Source organism: Periophthalmus magnuspinnatus, chromosome 21 (genome assembly GCF_009829125.3).
Source record: "Periophthalmus magnuspinnatus isolate fPerMag1 chromosome 21, fPerMag1.2.pri, whole genome shotgun sequence".
NCBI lineage: Eukaryota > Metazoa > Chordata > Actinopteri > Gobiiformes > Gobiidae > Periophthalmus > Periophthalmus magnuspinnatus.
In genome coordinates this window covers 19,111,752-19,136,120 of record NC_047146.1, presented here as the reverse complement: position 1 = coordinate 19,136,120, position 24,369 = coordinate 19,111,752, and the positions used below count along the sequence as shown (strand labels likewise).

Sequence of the window (24,369 nt, the reverse complement as noted above, 5' to 3'; positions counted from 1 at the left end):
CACCTTTACCCTATTTAACTACCCCACATCTGAATTCCATATTTACAAATTATCTATTTAACAATAAACCACTTTATTTGTATCAGTTTTATATTATTTTGCAACAATTTTATTTGTTCTATGACCAAGCAAAAGTCCCACAAGCTGACTTCTTTTAGGGGTAAAGAAGGGGTATTATGCAATTCAACTTTTTGGAGCTTTCTACAATGCCTTATTAAAAAATGTATAAATAAATAAACATGTCTGAAGAGGTTTTAGATGTCATCCATGCATGTATAAGTATTTTAGCAATCTCTACCTATTCAAACCCTCCTTACGTTTAGCTGTAATTCTCCACCCACAAGCTTACATCACCTGTGCTCCACATGACAGTACTCCATAAATATATAAAAACATAATACAAGACTGTTAACAGAATAACTAATGAGAGAATAAAAGAATAATCACTAATGTTATTGGGTCAAACTAGACGCTGATCATAATGCATGGTTGAGCTAGAACACCATATCAATATAGTGTTTCGATACCTCATAGTCTTGTGACATACGCACTGTCTTTCAATATGACACACTACAGAGGTTATTTAAGCTCTTCATGTGGAAGAATTACCAGGGCTTGGACAGGCAAGAATGTGTGACAATGCTACGTGTTGAACATTCAAGTCTCCTTGGCCATTGTGATTTGTAATAAGACATCCAGACGGTCGCCTGCCTTTTCATCCATATTCTGTGGACTACTTCTCACTTTTACAACACCAGATAATACACAACAACTTCACAAATCTGATGCATTGTGCAGTAGTTTCATTAATAGGATGCACGCTGACTGTGTTGGGACAGTGCTCTGAACGGGGAGTGACTTAGCATGACCATGTTCCAGTTACATGTTTAAAACACAATTTCATTCAACGTTCCTTATTTTTACTCAAATGCCTCAAGAAAAAAAACATATTTTATTCCATTTTGATCCAAAACAAATCAAAAGGCACAGGATTCCATAAATAATCAACACACAGATCAATAAATTATGTTCATAAATACATCAGCAGACTCAGATGCCCTCCCAGCATAGGTCCATTCTGTTACTTCATTTCAGAAACGCAGCTTATCCAGTTCAGAGAAGACACAAGAACTAGAAGAACAAATATCTAAACAATGTGAGCAGAATCTCTTTGGTGCAACTTAAGGCAGTGGTACATTATAGCTACCATCTGAAGGTCCAATGAGGGCAGGAGAAAGATTTATGGAAGGCACAGAACATGTTTGACATATATTTTTTTTATGAAAAACAGTCAGGAGGAGCCTTTCCCCCCAGTATTCTTCTGGTAGAGCAGTAAAGAAGAACATGTTCCTTAGATGTTTTATATATATATAGGACAGTCAGGGGGACCATGTTCCTCAAATGTTCCTCAGGTCCCACAATCAGGAGGAGCATGTTTTTCATATGTTCATTCGGTGTAACAGAAAAGAACATGTTCTTATAAGCTCATTTATGTGCTACATTCTAGATGTATACAGATACATATGCAGGCTTCTGTCTGTCCTCTGTGTTTGCCTGTGCGTCATTTGGTCCATCTCTGAACATGTGGAATCTTAGCAAAGGAGCTGTACATGTACTGGCTGCTAGGAACTGCAGTGAACACAGCCATGGCCTCTTCACCTGATAGGTACTTAACACCCCACCACTTTAAACACAATTTGAGGTCACACAATATATCTGGATCCATTTCATTAATGATGATATAACAGCAGCTGCTATGGATTTTTGTGAAAAATAAAATACAAAAGGCTTTACCGACATTGCTCATTAATCTACAACTAGACCATAGACTTTATAATAGAAGAGTACCTGAGAGGGTGTGACGTCACCCATAGAGTTCGGTTATAGCGGAATAATATATAATCTGGAACTATGGACAATATTGGAAAACCAAAGAGCCAATCAGGAGCGAGACTATTGAAGCTACACGCCCCCACCGCCAACACTGCTGTTTGGCAAGGGGCAGGAGCTTAGCAATGAGGCTGTCAATCAACCTGGAAAAGCAGGCACCGAATTGGTCTGTTATTAATGTTCATATCCTTATTCAGGGACGACATAGTGAAAAAAAAACACCAGGCTCATGTTGCCTGGGATCCCAAAGGCACACTTATTCAATACTTTACGAAGAAGTGAGTCTGGTCACCGGTGAATCTCCTCCTCTTTTCAAATGGCCGTGATTGAGAGGTGGGTTAGCCAATAGTCCGTATTAGAAAAAATAAAGGAAAAAAAAAAATCACAGGGGGCTGAAAAACATTGTGGATTTCTGCAGAATCAATGGGCGAAGCACTAAACTAAATTTGATTTTATTTGTAAATCATAGGTGACCAATGAGCTCCTCCGTTTCACATGTGTCAATGAAAAAAAGAATAACCTGATGTCATCACGTTTGACCGAGCTTGGGGCGCAACGGAGGACGCGGGGACCAGACTGATATTAATCTGTATAAACAATACAGACAGATATCACTCCTGGATTTGAAAGGCAAAGGACCATGTAGAGTGGGCTAAAACAAACATTTTAAAGACTAAAATGATGAGCGTGACAGCAGCAGTTACAGAGAGAAGGGCGACGGTTGTTCAGTACAAAGTGAACTGGAGCTAGAATCCATGTTCTATTTGCAAAATGGAGGCTAGTGAGTTAGCCATGTCCATTTAGTATCGAAATTTTAGAATTAATCTGGTCTTTTCGTGTTGGTCAAGTCTTTACTTGAGCACATTCTGGTGGCGGTTTAAGAGAACACAGACTAGATATTAGAAACATTTGGAAGTATAAATTCAGTAACAGTTACTATAATCGGAACACACTGATCTATTTATGTACGAAAGTGGAGCATAAATGAGCCTCTAGAACATATTCTTTGGATGTAGAGGTTAGAAGAAGCATGTTCCTCTGATGTTCCTCAGACGCCAGTTAGGATGTGAAGAGGTCAGGTGGAGCATGTTCTTCATATGTTCCTGAGATGTTCTTCAATCAGCACAATAGGGAGAAGCATGTTCATCAGATGTTCCTCAAGTTCCACAGTCAGGATATAAAGAGGTAAAACGAGCATGTTCCTATGTTCCTGAGGTGTTCTTCAGGCAGAACAATCAGGAAGAGTATGTTTTTCATATGTTCCTCAGGTTCCACAGTCAATAGGAGCATGTTCTTCTGACGCAGCTTTCCCATGGTTGTCCTCAGTGCTCCTTCAACCTGTAAACAGAAGAAGACCACAAGATGAGACCACAGAGAATATCAGAAGATAGAGCACAGTTGGTGCACTCACTGGACAGCGGTGATGGGTCTGGACTGACTGCAGCTCAGCTCTTTGGTGACCAGCCGGAGCAGCAGCTATGATGAACAACACAAACAGGTAGAAGTTAGTCTCCAGCATTACAATGACGACCTTGTGCACCTCACAGCTGTTTGAGAGCAGAGGTAAACATGGAGTTTGCTTGTTCTTTCTGTGGTAAAGAAAACATATTGGCCCTCGTTTACAAAACTCTGTTGAAATCAGTGTGTATATTTGGTGTACGATCAAAACAAGGCGATTTATTACAACTGACGTGAAGAAACGATGTACACAAATCATATGGCAGGAGGTGGCCACATATACCCATTACAAATGAACGCTTAATTGCACAGGAAAACAACTTTTAACTGCATGAAACATATTGGCCCTTAATATATTTGTTTTTTAGAATCATAAGAGCCAAAAAAGCAGTTGGATTTTTGTAGTTTGGCAATCATAACTGTGTTTGCTAGTGAACTATTGTTGAAATAGCTGCATGCATAACTTTGGACACCACTTGCTGCTCATCAGCCCGGAGTAGAACCGACAGTTAACAACTCTAAAGACACCACATTCAGATTAATACGTACATTTAAAGACCAAAATAATGAGCCTGACAGCAGCAGTTATGGAGAGGCGACAGTTTTTCGATAGAAAGTGAATTGGAACCAGAGTTGATTGAGCAGGAAGCATGCCTATGCTCACTTCCTATTTGGAACGCAGCGGCTAGCAGGTCATTTATATATATAATCTGTGTGTTTAACAAACAAACCCAACATATTTAGGCAGAGTTCTTCTCTCAAAGTGAAAACTCTGTTCCACCTCGTGATGTCATGTGGTAATACAGAAAGTGCTTCACTGTGTTTTTAAACTCCATACACCTTCACTAGAATATTTGGATAATTTCAGCCATGGAATTGTCAGTCATGACTGAACTAAAGGTAAAAGGTAACCTAGAGTTGTGTTTTGTTTCATTCACACGTTTGAGTAATCCTGCATTTTTAGTCTGTCTACAACACTCTAACATGACTTAAAGCTCACAAAAGTGAATTTTGTGTAATATAAGACCTTTAATTGCACAGCCCTATGTCAAACCAACAAGAAAGTCCAATGAAACTGACCAGGAGAGCTAAGAAGTCTGCTGTCATGAGCATGTAGAAGACCTGGTCCCATCCTCTTGTAGAAAGCAGTCCGGCCAGTAAGGGGCCGAGTGCAGCTCCTGGAACACAGCGTGGACATGTCAGAAGAAGAGCTTTACCAAGTGGGTTGTCAAAAATATTGACGATAAGATACTAATCGATACTAATTTGAGCTGGTGTCTAAACTAAAAAAGTCATAATCTCAAGACAGAAATGAACATTTCCTGAATAGCTTTAGAATGAACTTGAGCTGTATCAGAACAAGTATAAGACCACATAGACCAATATACACCCATGAACCACTACGGAACCTACCTGGACAACTGAGGGATTTCACAGATATAAGGCCATAATATAAAATAAACTACTATAAATTTTATGTTAAAAATCACATTCTATTGTCTAAATGAAGAGTGTTTATTATCATCATCGTAGTATTGGAATCAGGCTTGAGTATCAAGTTTTTTCCTTAGCATTGAAATCGAGTTTTTAATTTTAGCAACTTCTGTAGACAAGTTGCTAATTGCATTTTGGTCTTCTTGTTCAGAGCAATAAGTCTAAATATATATTTGACACTAGATACACTATACGTTATATTAAAGTTTAAATTAGAAAGAACAGGGGTAGATAAAAACAGAAGGGCTATTTATTATTTTTTTTTACAGTGCCAATGTTTAAAAAAAGGAGATAATTTTTATCCATATTTAGCTTAAAGCACCAATACCTGATTTTTTCCCATGCATTTGAGCAGTACAGATATTATGACCTCAAGACCTGCTTATACAATATAAGTCCTCTGGGTACAGCCTGCAACTAATTATAAAGGATTTTACTGTCTGATAATCAGAAAGTGTGCGTTAGCTTTACCGACACGGCAAAAACACTGGTCTCTGATAGCTGTGAAAAGCACTTAACTTATTGCAATGCATAATTAGGATGTTCAGAAGGTACCGACAAAGTGAGTGAGGAATAATACCTATTTTGCAAAATTTTCTTTTCAGAGCTTTTAACCATGTTATTGTTGTTCCTCCTTATCATTTACCTTCTCGAAGTTGTATTTGGAGTGAGAGGTGGGCGTATGCCAGTGGCGGTGAAAACAGGAGTTGATTGGTAAAATGGCATCTTGAAAATAAGTGATAAAAGAAACATGCTGAAACATGCATGAATCACTCCAATCACGCTGCAGAATCTTTTTGGTATAAATGTAAAAAAAAAAAAAAAAAATCAGCTTGCTAGTGTGATGTGCAGCTAACCATCTGAGGTGCCGACCACATCATTGTTCTTTATTGTGATGATGTTTAAGGTGATGTCAGCTCCGATTGGGCAACTCAGTTTTCTAATGCAGAAGTCAGCTGACTTGTGGAGCAGTTTTATCTATGACGACTTAAAAGAAACATCACATAAGGTTTGTCAAGGAGGTGGGAGCATGTCTGACATAGGCTTGTGGGCTGAGCATTGCATAGAACTGTTAATTATACGGAGGAATAGCACCCAGGAGAGAACGCTAGATTAATTAAATATGCATGGGTGACATATAAAACCTCTTCAGGCACGTGTTTGATGAAGGAACAACATTAAAGCATGGTAGAAAGCTTGAGATTAATAGATAGAGTTTGCAACTCTAAACTGGCCTACAAGAGGACTGCCCTGCACATACCCACGGAGCCTGTCCCGTCGATGATGGCTGTGACAGTGGACAGGGCCCTGGAGTTTCCCTTCAGGCTCTTGTGTGTGCCCTGAAACCACAGGCAGGAAATTTAGGAACTATTCACAACATAATTATATAAAGAACTGATTTTGCTGCATTTTGATCTGGCATTTTCCCAGGTAAATTACTGGGAATATGCAGACAACGGAATGTTCTGGCATTTTGTACCTGGACACTATGTGAATGGATCTTATAATACTAGCGAACGTGTAGGCCTACCAGATCTGCAGAGACGGCAGTAGTGATGAGAGCGTAGGGCCCGTTCACCAGGCCTCCACACACCAGCAGCATGCCTACAACACAGCAGCATACAGATCACGGTACATATGAGATTTAAAAGATCATCCAACTGTAGAATCCAGTCCAGTCCAAACCATGGCAGAACCACGTCTGAGCCAGGTCTGTACCAGGTCTGTACCAGGTCCGATCCATGTCAGAACAAGGTCTGAACCGGGTTTGAACCAGGTCACAACCAGGTCCCAACCAAGCTCAAACCCGGCCCGAACCAGGCCAGAACCAGGCCAGTACCAGGCCAAAACAAGGTCAGAATTAGGTCAGAACCAGGTCTAAATGAGCTCCCAACCAGGTCCCAACCAGGTGCCAACCATGTACAAACCAACCGGCCAGGTCTAAACTAGGTCTGGACTAGGTCTGAATTTGGTCTAAACCTGGTCTAAACTAGGTCCAAACCAGGTCCGGGCCTGGTTCAGGTCTGAACTAGGTCTAAACTAGGTTTCAGGACAAACAAGATGACACCTAGTCTAAACAAGGACCATTCTAGGATTGAACAAGAACTGTACTAGAAATATTAAGGCTAACGTTCTGCCACTTGCCTGTCTCCAATGTGATGCTATTGCTTTACCTGAAATGTTCCACAGCATTAAATGTGTCTAACCCCATGGAGACATGTAATGAAAGAAATTTTAACGCCATAGTATGAAACATCTGTTTGGGGACTTGCAGGCAGCAGACACTCTACACATAGTGCACCTTTAGGGCTAAAACAGGTCTAAAATGGGACTTCTACTTTCAGGTTTAAATCTTGTCCAGAACTAAACCAAACCAGTCTAAATGTCTCTAATGGGTCTATGTAGGGGCTATCTCAGGATTTAATCATGTGTCTAATGGATCTATACAGGGACTATTTCTGGACTAAACCATGTCTCTAATGGGTCTATACGGGGGATGTTTTAAACCAGAACTTAAGTCTAGCACCAGAAAAGACCACGTACCGCAGTTTGAGAGGCACTGTAATTTAGAGGCGTTAAAAACACAAGACAATACAAGAATATTTTATTTCAGTTTGAGTGAGCTCCTTTCCAAACACACACACACAGTCAAAAGGTTGGTGGTTCAATCCCCACACCCACCACGGCCTACTGTTGTGTCCTTGGACACTTCACCGTCTTTGATTTTGACCCATGATTGAAGATTGAACATTTACTTTATCCCTTCTCTCACTCTGGCCCATTGTTAGAATCCCGATGAACTTACTCTGAGTTGATAAAACCAAAGCAATGCAAACTCAATAACTTTAATTTCATGTGTTGATTTAAGCCAGTTTCAGTGCTAAAATCCAGTTAGTTTAAACCTAAAAGGACTCTCTGATCTGAATGGTCACTACCTAAACCCCAGCACCTGTAGCCAATCATTAATCAGCACTTAAGTAATATTATTCTTATTGGTCCTTCAGCTAATATAGCCTACACCCATATGCACAAAGCAAAATCATATTTATTTTTAAGCAATATGAAAAAGTGCAATTTTTTCTTGGTAGCCTGCCCCCCAAAATGTCTATGCACATTCCTGGTTTTGGGGGGATAATCGTGCTTTAGTTATTGTATCAGAGGCATATTTTAGTTTCAATATTACTTTCTTCAGCAATATATTATATTTTAAAATTTGTTATCGTGACTAGATGTGTCCTGCCAAAAGTCAGACCCTCAAAGCCTAAAGGAGGACTGTATCTTACCTATGGTCGGGCCCATTCCAAACTGACTGATCATGGAGAAGCCGTAGAGCTGCAGGACAACACACACCATTAGAATTTGATCATAAAAACTGACAGACACAATGAAATGTCATCTGTACTGTATTATAATAATAAAGAGATGTGTCAATCATCAGAAAGGAAGAAATATCTAGAACGGTTATAAACTTTCTGCCACCTGCTTGTCTCCATAGAGTTTATTGCTTTGTCTGAGTTCTTTTTTTTTTTTATTGCAAGAGGACATACATTTTCAATAATAATGGGATGTAAGTCAGTAGTATGATGGAGTATAAGGGTCACTTTAAAAGGATAAATTATGCGAGCGCAACCGGAGTAAAGTCGTAATTTTACAAGAATAAAGTTGTAGTTAAAGTAAAGATGTTATTTTGTCCAGATTTAGGGGGTGACATGTCACAACCCTAGTACAATGGATGTACAACTTTATATTGCTGGCCTTTTAAACTGTTGAATCATTTCCCCAACAATGACTGCCACGCGCCTCTGCATGTAGCTAAGAACTCCTGGGCAGAACACCAAGTGGAGCGGAGTATAGGTAAAGATCGTGCTGAGACTCCTCCACTCGTTTGAGCAGGACACAGGCTTTGCTCCGAGCCACAATGAGACCCAGGGAGTGCCACGCTCTGCAGGCTTTGTTCAGTCTGGTCACTCCACAGGGAGAAAATGTAGCCTATTTCATTTGACAGTTTGTGACTGATGCATACGAGCAGAACAGTGGCAGCTAAACTGTGGTGGGCATCTGTTTAATAACTTACACACATATGGGACATGTAAAATGTCAGCATTTCAAAGTTTGGGGTTAGGGTTAAAGCCCTTTATGGGCATTTACGTAAGCTTTTAACTCAACCAAGCACCGGTCTTCGGTGTCAAGTCAACCTTAAATCATTAAATGTTGACTTTTACTGAATAAAGATTTTAATGTCAAAATGTTTATTCTCATAGTGTCTGTATAATACTTTTTTTTTTTTAAAGTGACCGTGTCGTACAATAACACAAAAAACATAATACAGTAATAATGAAAAAAAAGCATATCAATAAACAATATTCAATGATAATGACAAAAAAATCTAATAAAAACTAAATAAATGTATTATTTACAAGAAATATTGGCAACATTCTATTGTTTTGTCTCTTTTTGCTGGTAATGTTTGTTACGCTTTGCTTGGGTTCTATAGCATAGAGTTGTTAAGTGTGCCGTCACTTCCGGGTCCATCAGTTCTTTAAAAAAAAATAAAAATAAAAAAAAAAGAACTTGTAAACATGTTCATTATTTTCAATCGATGAGACACCTCATGTTAAAAAGAGATAGAGATAGGCATTGTTTAAAGATTACAAGGTAATAAGCATAGATCTATGGTTATAACCGTGACAGAAAGGTACAAGGGAGGTTGAGGTAAGAGATTAGGCTAGCTATTAGTGGTGACCAATAGTTAGTAAAATATACACACTGGTAATCCTATGTTTTGATTATTCCTACATTATTTACATTTTTGATACAATCTGTGGTTAAAGTACACTTTTGAAAGATAATTGTCTCGTGTTTGATGAATGATGAAACAAAAACAAAGCTAGAAAATTTCTGGTTCAAGCCGGAAGTGACATCATCACTTCACAACTCTATTCCTCTAAAAACATGGATTGATACTGTGAGTGGGTGTTTTCAAGTTAATGGCCACAGTATCCTTAGAGTTAAAAACCTCCCATAGAAGAGAACACTGATCTGGAGCTATCTGCCTCCCTCTACTGGACAGATTGCTCTGAGGTCCTTGTGCATGACAGAGTGGACTTACAGTGGGAGCGGCCAACAGCAGCATCACAGCACAGGTGGTGGCCCTTTTGTCCAGTTTGTCAGAGACCACCCCAGCCAAGACCCCTCCTGAGGACAGCACAGGGGACAGAGGACAGGGCACAAAGGACAAGGGAAAGGGGAAAGAGGACAGTGCTCAGTTAATCAAGTACGATAGTTTTCATTAAGGATAAACCAATCCAATACTGGTAGCAGATATCAGGCCAATACTGAGAAATTTACTGGATTAGATATCGGCTTCAAATATCGATTCAGCTAATATTTACTAGTCATAGTCAGCCAAGAACTTGTCACAGTCTTTGCACTTTTATTTATACAGAGCTGTTCTGTAGTAATTTGGGAGATAATGCTACATAACACATTTGGATTAGTTTTGTCTCATTTCATTTTAGTTTTAAAGAAATAAATGCTGTTTTCGGATATCGGATATCAGGATACTTAAACCTATAGTATCGAAATCTGTATTGGAAATGAAAAGCTAGATCGTTACATTCCTACTTTTTATTCAATGTCATATGCTTGCTGATTAAACAAAATAAAAAGTACTAAAAATGACTAAAACTATGACTACAGGAGTCCAGAGTGTGACCAGTTTCGGTGCACATGAGATAAAGAGTTTTTCCTTGGGCACACCGGTACACCTGACAGATCCTCATCACATTCTTTCTCCTGTGTCCTTCCTCTCATCATTGGGAAAAAAACAGGCTCTACCCCCTGTAAGAACTCAGGCCTAAAAATTTCATTTCAATTATCACCAGAACAGTTATTTTGTTTTGTTGTCATAAGTTATTTTTATGATCTAAACTGGATTTGATAATATCAGTACTTAGTCCTGGTCATACCTATGATCCCTCCCACGTCAAACAGAGTGGACAAGTCTCCTGCTCGCTTGGCGTCCAGGTGAGCTGTAGGACAGAGAACAAAGTGAGAACACAAAGGAGACACAAAGATAGGACACAAAGAGGTAGTTAAGATTTTAATTTTAAATTCCATGAACAAGACCTATCTGTGTCCCTCAGTGTGAAGTAAATATGTTCAAATCCATTTTCACTTTTCACTTCATGGATAGGACATGGACAGGACATGGACAGGACATGGACAGGACATGGACAGGACATGGACAGGACATGGACAGGACATGGACAGGACATGGACAGGACACACAATCTGACACAATGCGATGGTTCTAACCTGCTTTGGTCATGTAGAGGGGCAGCCAGAACAGAAAGGTGTAGCTGACCAGTTTGGCGAAAAGTAGACAGAGGGAAAACTCCACAACGCCCTAAGGAGAAGCACAAGTGAAAACTGCATCAGCAATTTAAGCACAGACTGAACCAGGTCTAAACCCAAACTGAACCAAGTTTAAACCCAGACTGAACCATTTTTCTCACAGAGCGCACAGTAAACACAAACTACTTGTGTCCGGCTGACAGGGACTGACAGGGACTGACAGGGACTGACAGGGACTGGCAGGGACTGGCAGGGACTGGCAGGGACTGACAGGGACTGGCAGGGACTGACAGGGACTGGCAGGGACTGACACTACAGTTTTTATAAAGGTTGAAATCTTTGTAAAATTCTGCCTATTTTGAGATCATGAACTATTTTTCAGAATGTTGTCTTGATTTTTACTGCTTTTTAATCGTAAGCTTCTGCTCTGCTTTAGCTACTCTCACTCTGATCACTCTGATCGGTCAGTGTGGTTGCCTCTCACACGAGTATTCCCTCCTTGCGAGTACTCACTCCTTGCCCTTCTGCCCTTGTATATAACTAGCTGCTGAGGCAAATCTTGCATCACACTTACTGACAGCTGTGCCTGGGGCTTGTGGGCAGGACTTACTGACCGGTATGCGCAGTGCTCCCATGAAACTGATAGCAGAGGGCTCTGATTGGCTCTTGACCACCACCACGGGCTGCACCTGGACGCACTCGCTGTCCCGGGGCAGCAGCAGCTCCGTGTCACAGCTCTGTCAGGCACAAAAGGTCAAAGGTCACGCACTGAGAAACCAAAATACATTATGCTCCCTGCTACCACGAACCAGCTGTACAGTGCACTCTATCAACAGTGACTCAGTTATAGCAGTAAATTATTAAAAACTATTTAAGTAAGGATACAATTTATGAAACGATTTTTAGGTACATTTTTCCCATTAAGTCATATGTGAGGGGCTCTAGTTTGAATGGAGGGCAGTGTACAGCACATAGCATGTGTCGAGGTCTGATTATCTGCAGAAAAACTCTGTCTGCTGGAGTAGGATCAAATGTGGCAGTTAGCCATAAGCAATTAGCAGAAACAAATGTTACAACCATCCCCAATAGTCCAGTTCTGTTTCATCCCTCCTAACTAGGGCTGTACAGTTTTGGGAGAATAAGTCTTGTTGTGATTTTAGTATAATTGCTATTGGATTTGTAACATACACTGTCTGGCCAAAAAAAAAAGTCGCCACCAAAAAAAAGGTCACACACTCTAATATTTGGTTGGTCGCCTTTAGCTTTGATTACGGCATGCATTCAATGTGGCATTGTTTTGATTTTGCTTCTGCAATGTCACAAGATTTATTTCCATCCAGTGTTGCATTAATTTTGCACCAAGATGTTGCATTGATGATGGTCGAGTCTGACCGCTGCACAAAGCCTTCTCCAGTACATCCCAAAGATTCTCAAGGGGTTAAGGTCTGGACTCTGTGGTGGACAATCCATGTGTGAAAATGATGTCTCATGCTCCTGAACCACTCTTTCACAATTTGAGCCTGATGAATCCTGGTATTGTCATCTTGGAATATGCCCGTGTCATCAGGGAAGAAAAAATCCATTGATGGAAGAACCTGGTCATTCAGTATATTCAGGTGTCAGCTGACCTCATTCTTTGAGCACAGACTTGCTGAACCTAGACCTGACCAACTGCAGCAACCCCAACATATTTGCTTAGTTAAATCCAGGTGGTGACATTTTTTTTGGCCAGGCAGTGTAGGTCTAACAGAACTATATGCAGCCTGTGTTCTTACAGCTAAAAAAAACCCAAAAAAGTACTACAATCACAACAAACCTGGGTTGCCAGAGCTTTAATCTGGAGATAGAGGACACATTTCTCATTCTTAGTAAATGGACAGGTCATGCCTCATGTGAAAGCTCAGAACCTCCACAATTTGCTCACTGAGCTGCAGAGGCTGCACTAGCACTGATTAATGATTGTCCGCAGGTGCTGGGGTTTAGGTAGTTATCATTCAGATCAGAGAGAGTCCTTTTAGGTTTAAACCAACTGGATTTCAGCATGGAAACTGGCAACCCAAATGACTCGAGGCTCATTCTGTTTTCTGATTGGATAATCATTTTGGGAACCAAAACAGCAAATTATAACAACCTGACCATCATGTCCCATGTATTTGTAAATAAGAATAAATCAGCATTACAATTGTTATCAGTAAAAGCTATATTTGATTTGAACACGTCTACCCCATTTCTGGGGACACAAATATCATGTTTATGAGATTTTAAAACAAAATCTTACATACAGTTCCTTTAAAAGGATGGATTCTGTTCAGAGTGAACTCTGTAACCAGGAGCATTAACATTTGAGAAAAAGACTGGAATCTGAACTGGTAAACTAAGATCCAAGGATCTTATGAATTTTAGAACATGTTTGTGGAGGTCTAAATTACAGGTACAATTCTTATCTATACAGAAAGACCGGAGTTTTTGTTGCAGAGCATTCTATTATCTGCAGTTTGTGTTAATGATTTAATCTCAAATCTTGTATTTTTAAAAAAAATTTTGATTGCAATATATTGTACAGGGAATCATTCAGTGATTTCTGGAGGTCAGGAGGGATTTATAGAACTGTGGTTACATTTTTTAATCCACAGGTGGAATTGGAATACAATACAAAAGTGAACAAAGCCTGAAGCCTGCTTATAACAAAAGATGGAGATGGAGATGGTTATCAAAACATCTGCCCTGTGAAAGTCAAAGAGAAAGCAGGTTCCAACAGAATTTACAAAATCAGCTTAGTCCACCCACACCTGAAGTCAGCCCTACACCACCAGCTCAATCCAGATAAACAGACTTTAAAAGACATGTGGATCATTTTATTCTCTCTGTAAGAAATCAAGAGAATATACACTACCAGTCAAAGGTTGGGAGACACTTGTTTATTTAAAGCCTTTACCCATTGTTTAAATTACTACTTTGCATACTCTTGCCATTCCACTAGTGAACCCTGACAAGGCACAGCTGTGAAATGAATGTGAATGTGTGTGGGGGTGTAAACAAAAAACCTAAACACTGAATAAGGTGAAGGTGTGCCAAAACTTTTGACTGGCAGTGTATGCTATGCACATGCTCTAATAAAAGGGTGGGCGATATGCCAAAAAATGTATACAACAATTCTCAAAAAACCTGATTTTGATTACATCAAGAGTCATATAGTCTTAGTAATTTAAAATGCCCGTAAGTCACCTTCTGCATTTGAGAGTCCACTCTTCCCTGTGATTGGTTAAACCCACCTGTCACTCACTCAGCAGGACAGAGGATGACCAAAAGGAGGGGAGCTGCATTAAAGGGCCCATATTCCACTATATTCTTATCTGTGTTATAATATTATTTCCTCATCAAAAACATACCTAGAGTTGTGTTTTGTTTCACTCACATGTTTAACAAACAGACCCGACATGCTTAAGCGTGTGTTTTTCTCTCAAACTAAAAAACACACTGTAGCACCTTGTGATGTCATTTGGTAATACAGGAAGTGTATAACTAGAATCATTTGGATAATTTCTGTCCTGGAATTGCCAATCTCTGCTGAACAAAAGGTAAAAGGTAGTTGTTAACTTCTAACATTGCTTAAAGCTCACATTGAGTCAATTTAGCATAATATAGGTCCTTTAAATAAAATGATAAAATTACTGAAACACAATCTCACGAAAACAGCATATTGCCAAAAGGAAGAGATAACATTTTGATTTGTATCACCCAGCCCTACTCTAATGTGCAAATCTGAGTCATATTTCATGAAGCTTTTTTAAGTCACATGCATTTGGATTGAGTGGTCATCTCTGGGCTCTGGCTGTGAGGACACTGACCTTCCTGTTCTGGACTGTACACTCAGACCAGTACCACTCCTGTATAAGCCACAACACATGGTTACTGCATCCTCACTGCATGCTGGCTGTCCTGTTCCCATGGCGACACTAGCCACGGAAACCCAACAGTCACGACACCATACTTTTAACTATATCAACATTTACACATAAAGATTATTATTATTCACATTCATACTCCAATGTAAAATATAAAGTACCTTGCTCAAGGACACAACAACAGTGTGGAACAGTGTAGAATAGTGCAGTATAGCCTGGCTGACCCACCTGTGGTTTGCCTTCTTTGTACTGAGGCCTGAAGTCTGATGAAGCTCCATTCCACTGGCTCTGTGTGGGCACAAAAAGGTATAGATTGTTATGGAGGTGGGCAAAGTAGTGTCTATCACAACTGTACTGAGGGTATGAATGGTATAGTCTTGGTCCCCGGTCTCGGTCTTAGTGGTCCCCGGTCTCGGTCTTAGTGGTCCCCGGTCTCGGTCTTAGTGGTCCCCGGTCTCGGTCTTAGTGGTCCCCGGTCTCGGTCTTAGTGGTCCCCGGTCTCGGTCTTAGTGGTCCCCGGTCTCGGGCTTAGTCCCCGGTCTCGGGCTTAGTCCCCGGTCTCGGGCTTAGTCCCCGGTCTCGGGCTTAGTCCCCGGTCTCGGGCTTAGTCCCCGGTCTAAGTCTGTTTTGTCATGACCAATGTTGATACTGATAGTTTAAAATCCAGAGAAACCAATGACCTCCAAGCTCTGCCGATATTTTTAGGCTGATATATTGGGCAGATTTAGATCTTTTTTTTTTTTTTTTAGATTTGGAGAATTCTATCCGAATCTACAATTTGACAGTTAAACAGTAAATTCTGACCAGTCTCCAGCTCTGTTTAAACTGTGGGATTCTACAATGTGTCATGTGAATGTAAGCTATTGTATAAAGCGACATTCCTGTTAATTTGAAGTACATTTGACCTTCTATTCACTTTTTGTGATTTAGCACATTTCTGATGGATTGCAAAATTATGAACATATTACTAAGGGAATAAAAAAAAAAAGATAAAGATTTTCATATTTGTCAGTTCACTATACTGGAAGCCTCATACTGACCACTTTTCCCGCGGACGTAGTCTTCAAATCATTTGGATCTGAAAACACAAAAGACAGTAGGGCTCAAATTGACTTAAGACATTTTTGATGGATGAAAGACATGTCCTGCTGATTGATGAGTTGAACAAAAAGGGGGCATGGCAAAAGCTCTCAAAACTTTTATGTATTTCTATGTATCTGAACAAAACTACACTTACAAGATTATATCTGCACAGGAGTTCATGCAAAAAATAGAAAACAGATGTATTTATATAAAGACAGATTCAACTTGTGAATCAGGAGCTCAATCTGCCTTTTTACATATAAATACCAAACAATACCACACAGCTAATTTACTCACTCAATAACTTCTCCTTTCTGCTGTTGTCCCATATAAATTCTTATAATCTAAATAAAAGGATTAGTCGACTAATACAATTTTTGGCTGACCCTATAAGACAGTACAATTTAATTAAATGCAATGTATCCATCTAATTAATATGATTTAATTCAGAATATTAATGTTGCAAAATAAAGACAGTTTTACATGTTGAGTATTTTATAGGTAGTTTTTGTTGTCAGTTTTTGTTGTTTTAGTTTTTATTGTACTCACGCTCGACTAGGAAGAGGAAGCAGACCAGGCCCATGGCAGCAACGATGAGTCCAGGGACGAGGAAGGACAGGCCCCAGTGTGAGGAGACCCAGTAACCGGCGATTAGTGAGCCCAGAATGTTCCCCACCGAGGTGTGAGAGTTCCACAGGCCCATGATCAGACCACGGCTGGAGACAGGGAGAGGGAGGGGCTATGAACATGTCCAAATGTGGTCTGGACCCTGGTCCCGACCCCGGTCCTGCTCCCAGCCTTGGTCCCAGTCTCAGCCCCAGTCCTAGTCCCAGCCCCAGCCCCAGGATCTTGTCTTGGGCCAAGACTGTCTTTACTGTGCTTGGCACAAACATCAACACAGTGTCCACCTTTCAACTACACATGAATGCAGTGTGCACCTTTCTTTTGTCCAGAGGCCTGCAACGACCCTAGTCCTCGGTCCCCCAGTCCCCCAGTCCCCCAGTCCCCCAGTCCCCAGTTCCATTCCCAGGTCCTAGTCTCAGTCCATGGGCCCCAGTTCCAGTTCCCAATCCCTGGTCCAAGTCCCCAGTCCTAGTCCACAGTCCCAGTCTACATAGTCATGCACGGTTACATAAATATTTAAATGTAAAATCAAATGTTACCCCGATAAGCCTCTAATCTAGCTGTGTAGTACATGAGTAGACCTGAACAAGACCTGGACAAGACCTGGACAAGACCTGGACAAGACCTGGACAAGACCTGGACAAGACCTGGACAAGACCTGGACAAGACCTGGACAAGACCTGGACAAGACCTGGACCAGATCAGAACCAGACCAGCTGTGTATTCAGCTGTAGGTCTAGGCACAGACATGTACCACCTTTCAACTGCACTTGAACGAGTGTGCGCCTTTCTGTTTGCTTATAGTTGATTACAGTATTTAATTCCTTGTATGTTTAATGGTTATGAAGTACACCGCTCTATCCTTCTCCATTGTTCAAATTGGTTGGCTGGCACCACCCTCGCCCCTTGTCTTTTCATTCAGAAAATCTGGAGTTGACAGAGGGAGTCATGAACCCACTTTATAGTAACATGTATCCAGAGATGCTCATGTCTGAGCTAGAGAAACTTATTCACTATAAGTTCTGCCAGCTTCATAGTAGCTGGTCTAGCCCGCGTCTAGCCCTTATGTCTTACCGTCCTTTTCCGAACCAGTTCCCAATGCAGGTGACCACACTAGGCCAGCCCGTGGTCTGCACCAGGCCGTTAGCCACCTGTGAACCAGGAGCAGAATTAGATCCGGAGAAGACCCAGACCTTAAAGTGCTAATGACAAGTTGGATTTCTCAGCTTTTACAAAAAAATGTGTAATTCTTTTTCCAAGTTATATGAAAGAAAACATCTTTATTTTATTCAATATGGAACACTCTGTAATAAAACACTCTACTTTCTGTAAATGTCAACAATTTTTTTTTTTTTACTTTTCTTCACCAATTGCTTCTTGATTGGTGTCAAACTATAATTTATATTTACAACAGGTATTAACCCACCAAACTCAAAATTAGAGAATCGTCAAAACCAAGTCATACAAACGTTAAGTCAGAAAAAAACATTTTAACTCATCATAAGTTAAGGCTCAAATAAATATTCTGACTCCAACTAACTCACAACTGAACTCAACTCATAACACTATTTTTGAAAGTGAAATATGAATTAAATTTGAGCTATGTATTAGTTTGAAAGCAGTTAAACATTATCCAGGATTTCCTTAAATGTGTACACAAGGACTTCCTGTTCTAGAGCAAATGTGTAACCACTGTGAGCAATAAAACCCATTACAGAGAACATCAGAATTTTGTACATTTTTTAATTCTAAATGAAAATAGCCTGTGGTGAAAAAGTCTGAGAATCACAGTATCAGAGGGTGGGACTGGTTTGCGAGTTGAAATAGGTACTTTGTATTTGAATCTGTGAAGCAATTCTGTGTTTGCATCTTTACATCGTGTTCTATCAAATTTTAACCAACCAGGAACTGCAGGTAACAGTTTTTCAAAACCTGTTACACAACGTAGCGTAAATCCTTTGTTCTGTACGGAGTAGAGTTCAGTATCACTTATGGGTCAAGGGCGTTTCTTGGGAATGCTTGAAATTTGATTCGCTAACCCCAGTATACTAAAGGTAAATGTCGTTTTTTGTGTAATTTTACTCATAAAATTGCACCAAATTATAACAAGCTCTCTGGAGGAGCTAGAAGAAATTAAACCATTATTTTCTAGGGACTGGGTCACACACAGACTGTATAGATACACATAGCTAGGGCACTAGCCGATCAGGCAAGGATTTTATTTCTCTTTTTTCTCCCTAAATCAAGATATGAAGATTAATGAAAGGTGCTCAGGTGCTTTCTTTCCCCAGGTCTGCTCCTGCTAACATTAGTAACAGGTTTGATTGACATCTATCAAGCCTCGTTGTTAATCACCCACCCCCTGCCAAACCAGCGATGGAATTTGGAATTATATAAATCAATATGGATTTTTGCTCCAGATTAGCCACTATAACTGCCTCAATGAGCTTCATTTGGCTAGAGCCGAACGCTATTGGTGATGTCACACTCCCTGAGTCCACATGTATATACGCTCGATGGTCCTACATGAGTAGAACATGTTACATACATGTCTTCAGTTGTACCTGCACAGTGATGTAGAAGCTGAGGCTGTGGATGTTGTAGAAGTACCCTAAACCAAAGAGACAGGTGAAGAGACCGCTGCACCACATGCCCACACTCAGGTAGAGGCGGATGGGCACTCGCTCACCAATGATACCACTGTGGAAAGAGAGAGAGGGGGGATGGGAAGAGAAATAGATACTATAAAATCATGTACTAATTGATACTACCAGTATCAAAACTAAATACTCATTTGAAAAAAAATCTCACATAAAGAAGAACAACTTTTAACTTTACAGAACAGTGTTAGAATGATGTAATATTTAGTGTTGAAAATTACATTCTCATTTTCTTTTATTATCTGCAGTCTGCAGAAGGCATCCAAAATGTGTCAAGATATGTGTAAAAACACACTGCTCTGTTAAAAAGAACCTTTATTTGGACTGGACTAGACTTCAATGGGCAATACTACCACAATGTCTCAAGGGTAATTCTGTTAAGAAATTAAGCAGAATAAATTATCTCAAAACAACATTTGGAGTTATCTAAACTGAAACTTGTAAGTATTGCACAGTGCCCCCTGTGTCCCTGGCGAGAGCTGACCTGAGATACATGCCCACAGCGTAGGCACACAGGAACGAGTAGTCCATGGCCCCTAGCAGCTGCTTGTAGTTACTCTTATCTGGAAACACACACACAGGTCAGTACAATTATCTATCTCGCTATCTCCCTACCTACCTCTCATCAAGTATCTTTAGTAAGAAATGCAAGATAGATGTTTAATTCCATAAAGTGGAACATTCATGGGACAGCAGGTGGCAGACCCTCTACCAGAAAAGTTACATGTGCACCTGAAGGCATGTTTTTTTTCTTGGTCCTGGTACCCAGACTGCATGGCTTTGCAGCGTTAGGGCAAGGAAAGGGTTAATGGAAGCCTGCTCCTGCCAAAGGTCTGGGTCCAGGAGTAGGGGACGGCTACAAAAGCCACTGACATAGCACAAACATAACTTGTTTTTGTCTGCATTCTCTCTTGTCGAATCATCTTGCTGTAGTACTTAGCTTCTCCTTCCAGCTAAAGTGGAGTTGAATAGGGCCAGACCTCTTTGGAAGCTAGTACTGCCCCTCAAACGGAGCAGTACGGTTCTGATCCTCAAACGGAGCACTACGGTTCTCTTTAGACAGTGGAGACACTCTCAGACCATACTGATCCACTCCAAAGTAAAGCAAGGCTTAAATATATAATTTACCTTAAAAACAATAGTTTTTAAGGTAAATTATATATTACTATCCAAACACTTGCAAAACAAAAGAGCATTCACACAAGCACACAGATATTTGAGAATGTGAGTGTTTGGAAGTCTGACCAAAAGGCTTCCAGCTGCAGTGGTCTGGGGGCAGTGTGGCTACAGAGGAGGGGGTGCCGCTCGAGGTCCATGTCTCACTCAGAGAGGAGCAGTTCTTATGGAGCTCACTCTGGAACACAACACAACACAGTTAGACAAACTGTAGTGTAGAGTCAGATCCTAGAGGTCAGACTATAGCTGTCAGACTGTAGTGGTCACTGGAGCAGTCTGACAGTAGTGCTCATCCTGTAGCGTCAGACAATAGGGGTCAGACAGTAGGGGTCAGACAGTAGGGGTCAGACAGAGGTGTACAGTCAGACTGTACCTTGACGATGCTGATGGGTTTCCTGGACAGGTGGAAGCTGGTGTAGAGCAGGAAGGTCAGGCAGAAGGTCAGAGCACGGTACCTGCAGAGGACAAGACCCAGTGGGCACTATAAGCCTGGGGCATAAATAAGTGGAAATACTACACAATATTTGTGTTTAGGAAATTAAAGGAGGATTTCTCTTACCATTGGTCTCTGTTAAAAGAGACCAGGAAGCGGATTCCAGGAGGAAGTGGAGCCATGGCCCGGGGTCAGGGGTCACAGAGGAGTCAGCTCCCACCTGTGCACTCCATAACACTGAAACACACAACAATTTGTTGTTGTTTTTTTTTTTTTTGAAACATAGACATGTTTTGGATCGGATATGGTTTAGCCCTAGTCAAAAAGGAACTGTATGTAAGGTTTAGATTTTAACTTAAAAACATAAACATGATCTATGACCACAGATACAATTTAAACAGGTTTAAGCATTCTGGAGGTTCTGAGCTTTCATGAAATATGGCCTGTCCATATACTGAGAATGAGGAAAAACTTGTATGTGTCCTTTGTCTGCAGGTTAAGGCACTGGCAAATCAGGTTTAGTTATGATTGTAATACCTTTTAAAAACAGCATGCAAGCTACAGCCTGTTCCTTTCATTAATGGTAAAATAAGAAGTTCTCCACCAGAGACAGTTAAAATCAAAATCTTACATATGGATCCTTAAAAATAAAAGTAAGTAAGGTTAGGTTAAGGCAACAGAATAATATGAACTTTCCCTACTTGAAAGCGCAGTGCCCCTACCGCCACACCTATTTTGTAAATGAGAAGTGTACAGCACAGTAGTGGAGCAGAGCTGTGGAGGTCTCACTTGGCACCTCCCTGATGTTTGACCTGCTCGTTCTCAACAATGTGTCAGAGTCCAGCAGAGCACCACTACATGCTCTGAACAAACATGCACACACCTATTGCACAGACTGACTGCACACTGTGAAGAAGCGAGGAGCACACAAACTCATCTTTTCATGTTTTTCTATTTCTCTCTGAGACTCAAAAAATTCACATTCAGAATTCTGTTGGTTTCAATCCTATCTTTTTCTGTGAACCTAGGGCAATACTTCTCCTCTGTGTCTTCATTAGAGTACAGTGTGCCCCAGGGATCTACATTACCGCCTGCCCTCTTCACTCTGTACATGCTTCCCCTGGGTGATGTTTTTAGAAAGCACAATGTGGCATTTTAATATTTTTGCAGATGACATTCAAATATCATCCAGTGACCACCATTGACATCCAGAGCCCAGTCAAAAGATCTGCAGGGCTGGCTAGGGATGTGCAGACTTAACTTAGGTTTGTGCCAATGTTATGCCATATCTGCCATATCTATGTTTTAGTGAATAGTGAAATGAGTAGTCTATCCCATTCTTCTAGTTCTTTCGGTGTCCGGGCTAATCCCAGAACTGTAGGAGCAATTTTAAAAAAGCAAAACAAAAAACAAAAAAACCCAAACCTTTATCTCTTGCAAAGTACAAGAGCTGCTATAGTAGAAAATAAGTAGCAAATATATCAAAGATTGAAAAAATAAATAAAAATCTAGTAATATTTTATTGCACTGAAAAACCTAAAAAAAAAACCTCCTTACTGTGAGCGTGCTTGCATCTTGACAAACCTGACTCTTACTTTGTATGTTGCTTGTCTCCATGAAAATATTGTTCCTTTGGCTATATTCTCCCACAATTTGGCATAAAATGTATCTATTGCCATGGAGAAAGCTTCGAAGTATGGTTTTCAGTTTCTATTTCTGTGGAATCATGTAGGTAACACCTCCAGAGAGTTCCATGGTTACATACCGTTAATATTAGAACTAAACTGGGACCACACTTAGGACCTTGATCACAATTAAACCAGGACTAGAACAGGACCAAACCAAGTCTACATCAGGTCTGAAACAGGATTAACCAGGACTAAGGCAAGGCAAATGGTAAGGAAAATTCACCCTAAACCTGGACTAGACAGGACTAAACTACAGAAATGGGTAGTACTCTGTAACATTTACTAATACATTTTACTTTACAGGGTATTTTTATAGCAGCATACTTGAGTAATATTTTATTAAAATAACACACAGTGTTTATTTAGAGGTTTAACACTTTGTTTTTTAGATAATATAGATTTATAAATAATTTATTTTCCATTTATCTTCCTGTTATATTCAAATTGTTTATTCCAATGGAATGCTGTAAAACAAGTATAAACATACTTTCAGGTGTTTGGACATTTTAATTAAATTAACTCAAATGAAAGTTTGTTTAATTTCATATTAAGGCTTTAATAATTTGCAGTAATTCATTCTGAAGTTATGACCTTAGTTATCAATTGTGTACTTCTGAATAAAAACAGTAGCACACATCATGTTTCATCCTCTCACTGCTTTATAACCCATGTTCCATGCACACTTCAACGTATCTGTCAAACTAATGATACTAACAAACTTATTCAAAATTACTGAGCATTAGTATGTAATTTATTATCATCAACAAACTCTAAACCAGGACTGAACCAGGACTAAACCAGGACTAAACCAGGACTAAATCAGGACTGAACCTGGACTAAACCAGGACTAAACCAGGACTAAATCACCAAGTCTTGTCAGATTTTACGTGTTGAGACTGAAACCACACATCTATGTTCAGTATAATAAAATCCTTAGTTTGCAGTGTAGTCTAACAGATCGTGGTGTGCAGACCTGTACCCGTAACGTACCTGGCAACTATACACAAAAGATTCATTACACGTCGACTGCGGGTGGATGGGAGGTTCGCCAACGTTCAAATAAATAAAAGCTCAACCCAAAACTTACAACCAACGAAACATTTAATACAAATCTAATACTGTATCTCAAGCTCACCACAAAGATAAGATCCACGTTAGCTGGAGATCCGAAGCAAAGCGATCCACACCAGGGCACCAGCTGCTCTAGGAGGCCGTGCGAAGGGCCTTTTTTCCAGGCACAGACCCCTCAGATGCTCCGGGACTCTCCGTCGATGCCACTGCCCGTTCGGGTCCGGGTTTAGCTGTCCTCAGAGCGGCGCGCAGAGGGCAGGTCCCGGTAGGGGGACCGAGGTGGACGGTGGACAGACGGACTCTTCCTGGTTGTGACTGCGGTGACGCCACAGCTGAGATGACGTCATGACGCGGTGTCTCACGGATGGTTCGAGTTCGAGTCCCATCATGGAGGCGTTAACAAGTTTTTAGACAGTTCAAAATTCCCGAGTGATAGAGCGTAAAACATGTTCATAATTATATGTGAAATATGCACAAGTGGAAAGAGTAGTCAGAAATAGTACTCCAGTAAGAGTACTGTTACTTCAAAA

General features: G+C 40.4%; 1 protein-coding gene across 2 annotated transcripts; it reads right to left on the bottom strand.

Annotated features, from left to right (window-relative positions):
* Positions 1–930: 930 nt before the first annotated feature.
* Positions 931–24,169, bottom strand: slc37a1 (solute carrier family 37 member 1). 2 transcript variants are annotated; one of them, XM_033987401.2, is made up of 21 exons: positions 23,904–24,134; positions 21,207–21,317; positions 21,021–21,102; positions 20,717–20,825; positions 19,956–20,034; positions 19,376–19,511; positions 17,886–17,962; positions 16,737–16,903; positions 16,145–16,182; positions 15,333–15,392; positions 15,048–15,086; positions 11,814–11,936; positions 11,161–11,251; positions 10,812–10,874; positions 9,953–10,038; positions 8,127–8,175; positions 6,374–6,447; positions 6,104–6,182; positions 4,429–4,526; positions 3,302–3,366; positions 955–3,228 (listed from the first exon to the last, which is right to left on the bottom strand). In XM_033987401.2, exons 2-21 carry the CDS (start codon positions 21,260–21,262, stop codon positions 3,213–3,215), a joined length of 1,587 nt encoding a protein of 528 aa, XP_033843292.1. In that variant the 5' UTR covers positions 21,263–21,317; positions 23,904–24,134; the 3' UTR covers positions 955–3,212. The 2 variants fall into 2 exon arrangements, with proteins under 2 accessions (XP_033843293.1, XP_033843292.1); XM_033987402.2 differs by lacking the exon at positions 15,048–15,086 and having other exon boundaries at positions 931–3,228; positions 23,904–24,169.
* Between the last annotated feature and the right edge of the window lie 200 nt (positions 24,170–24,369).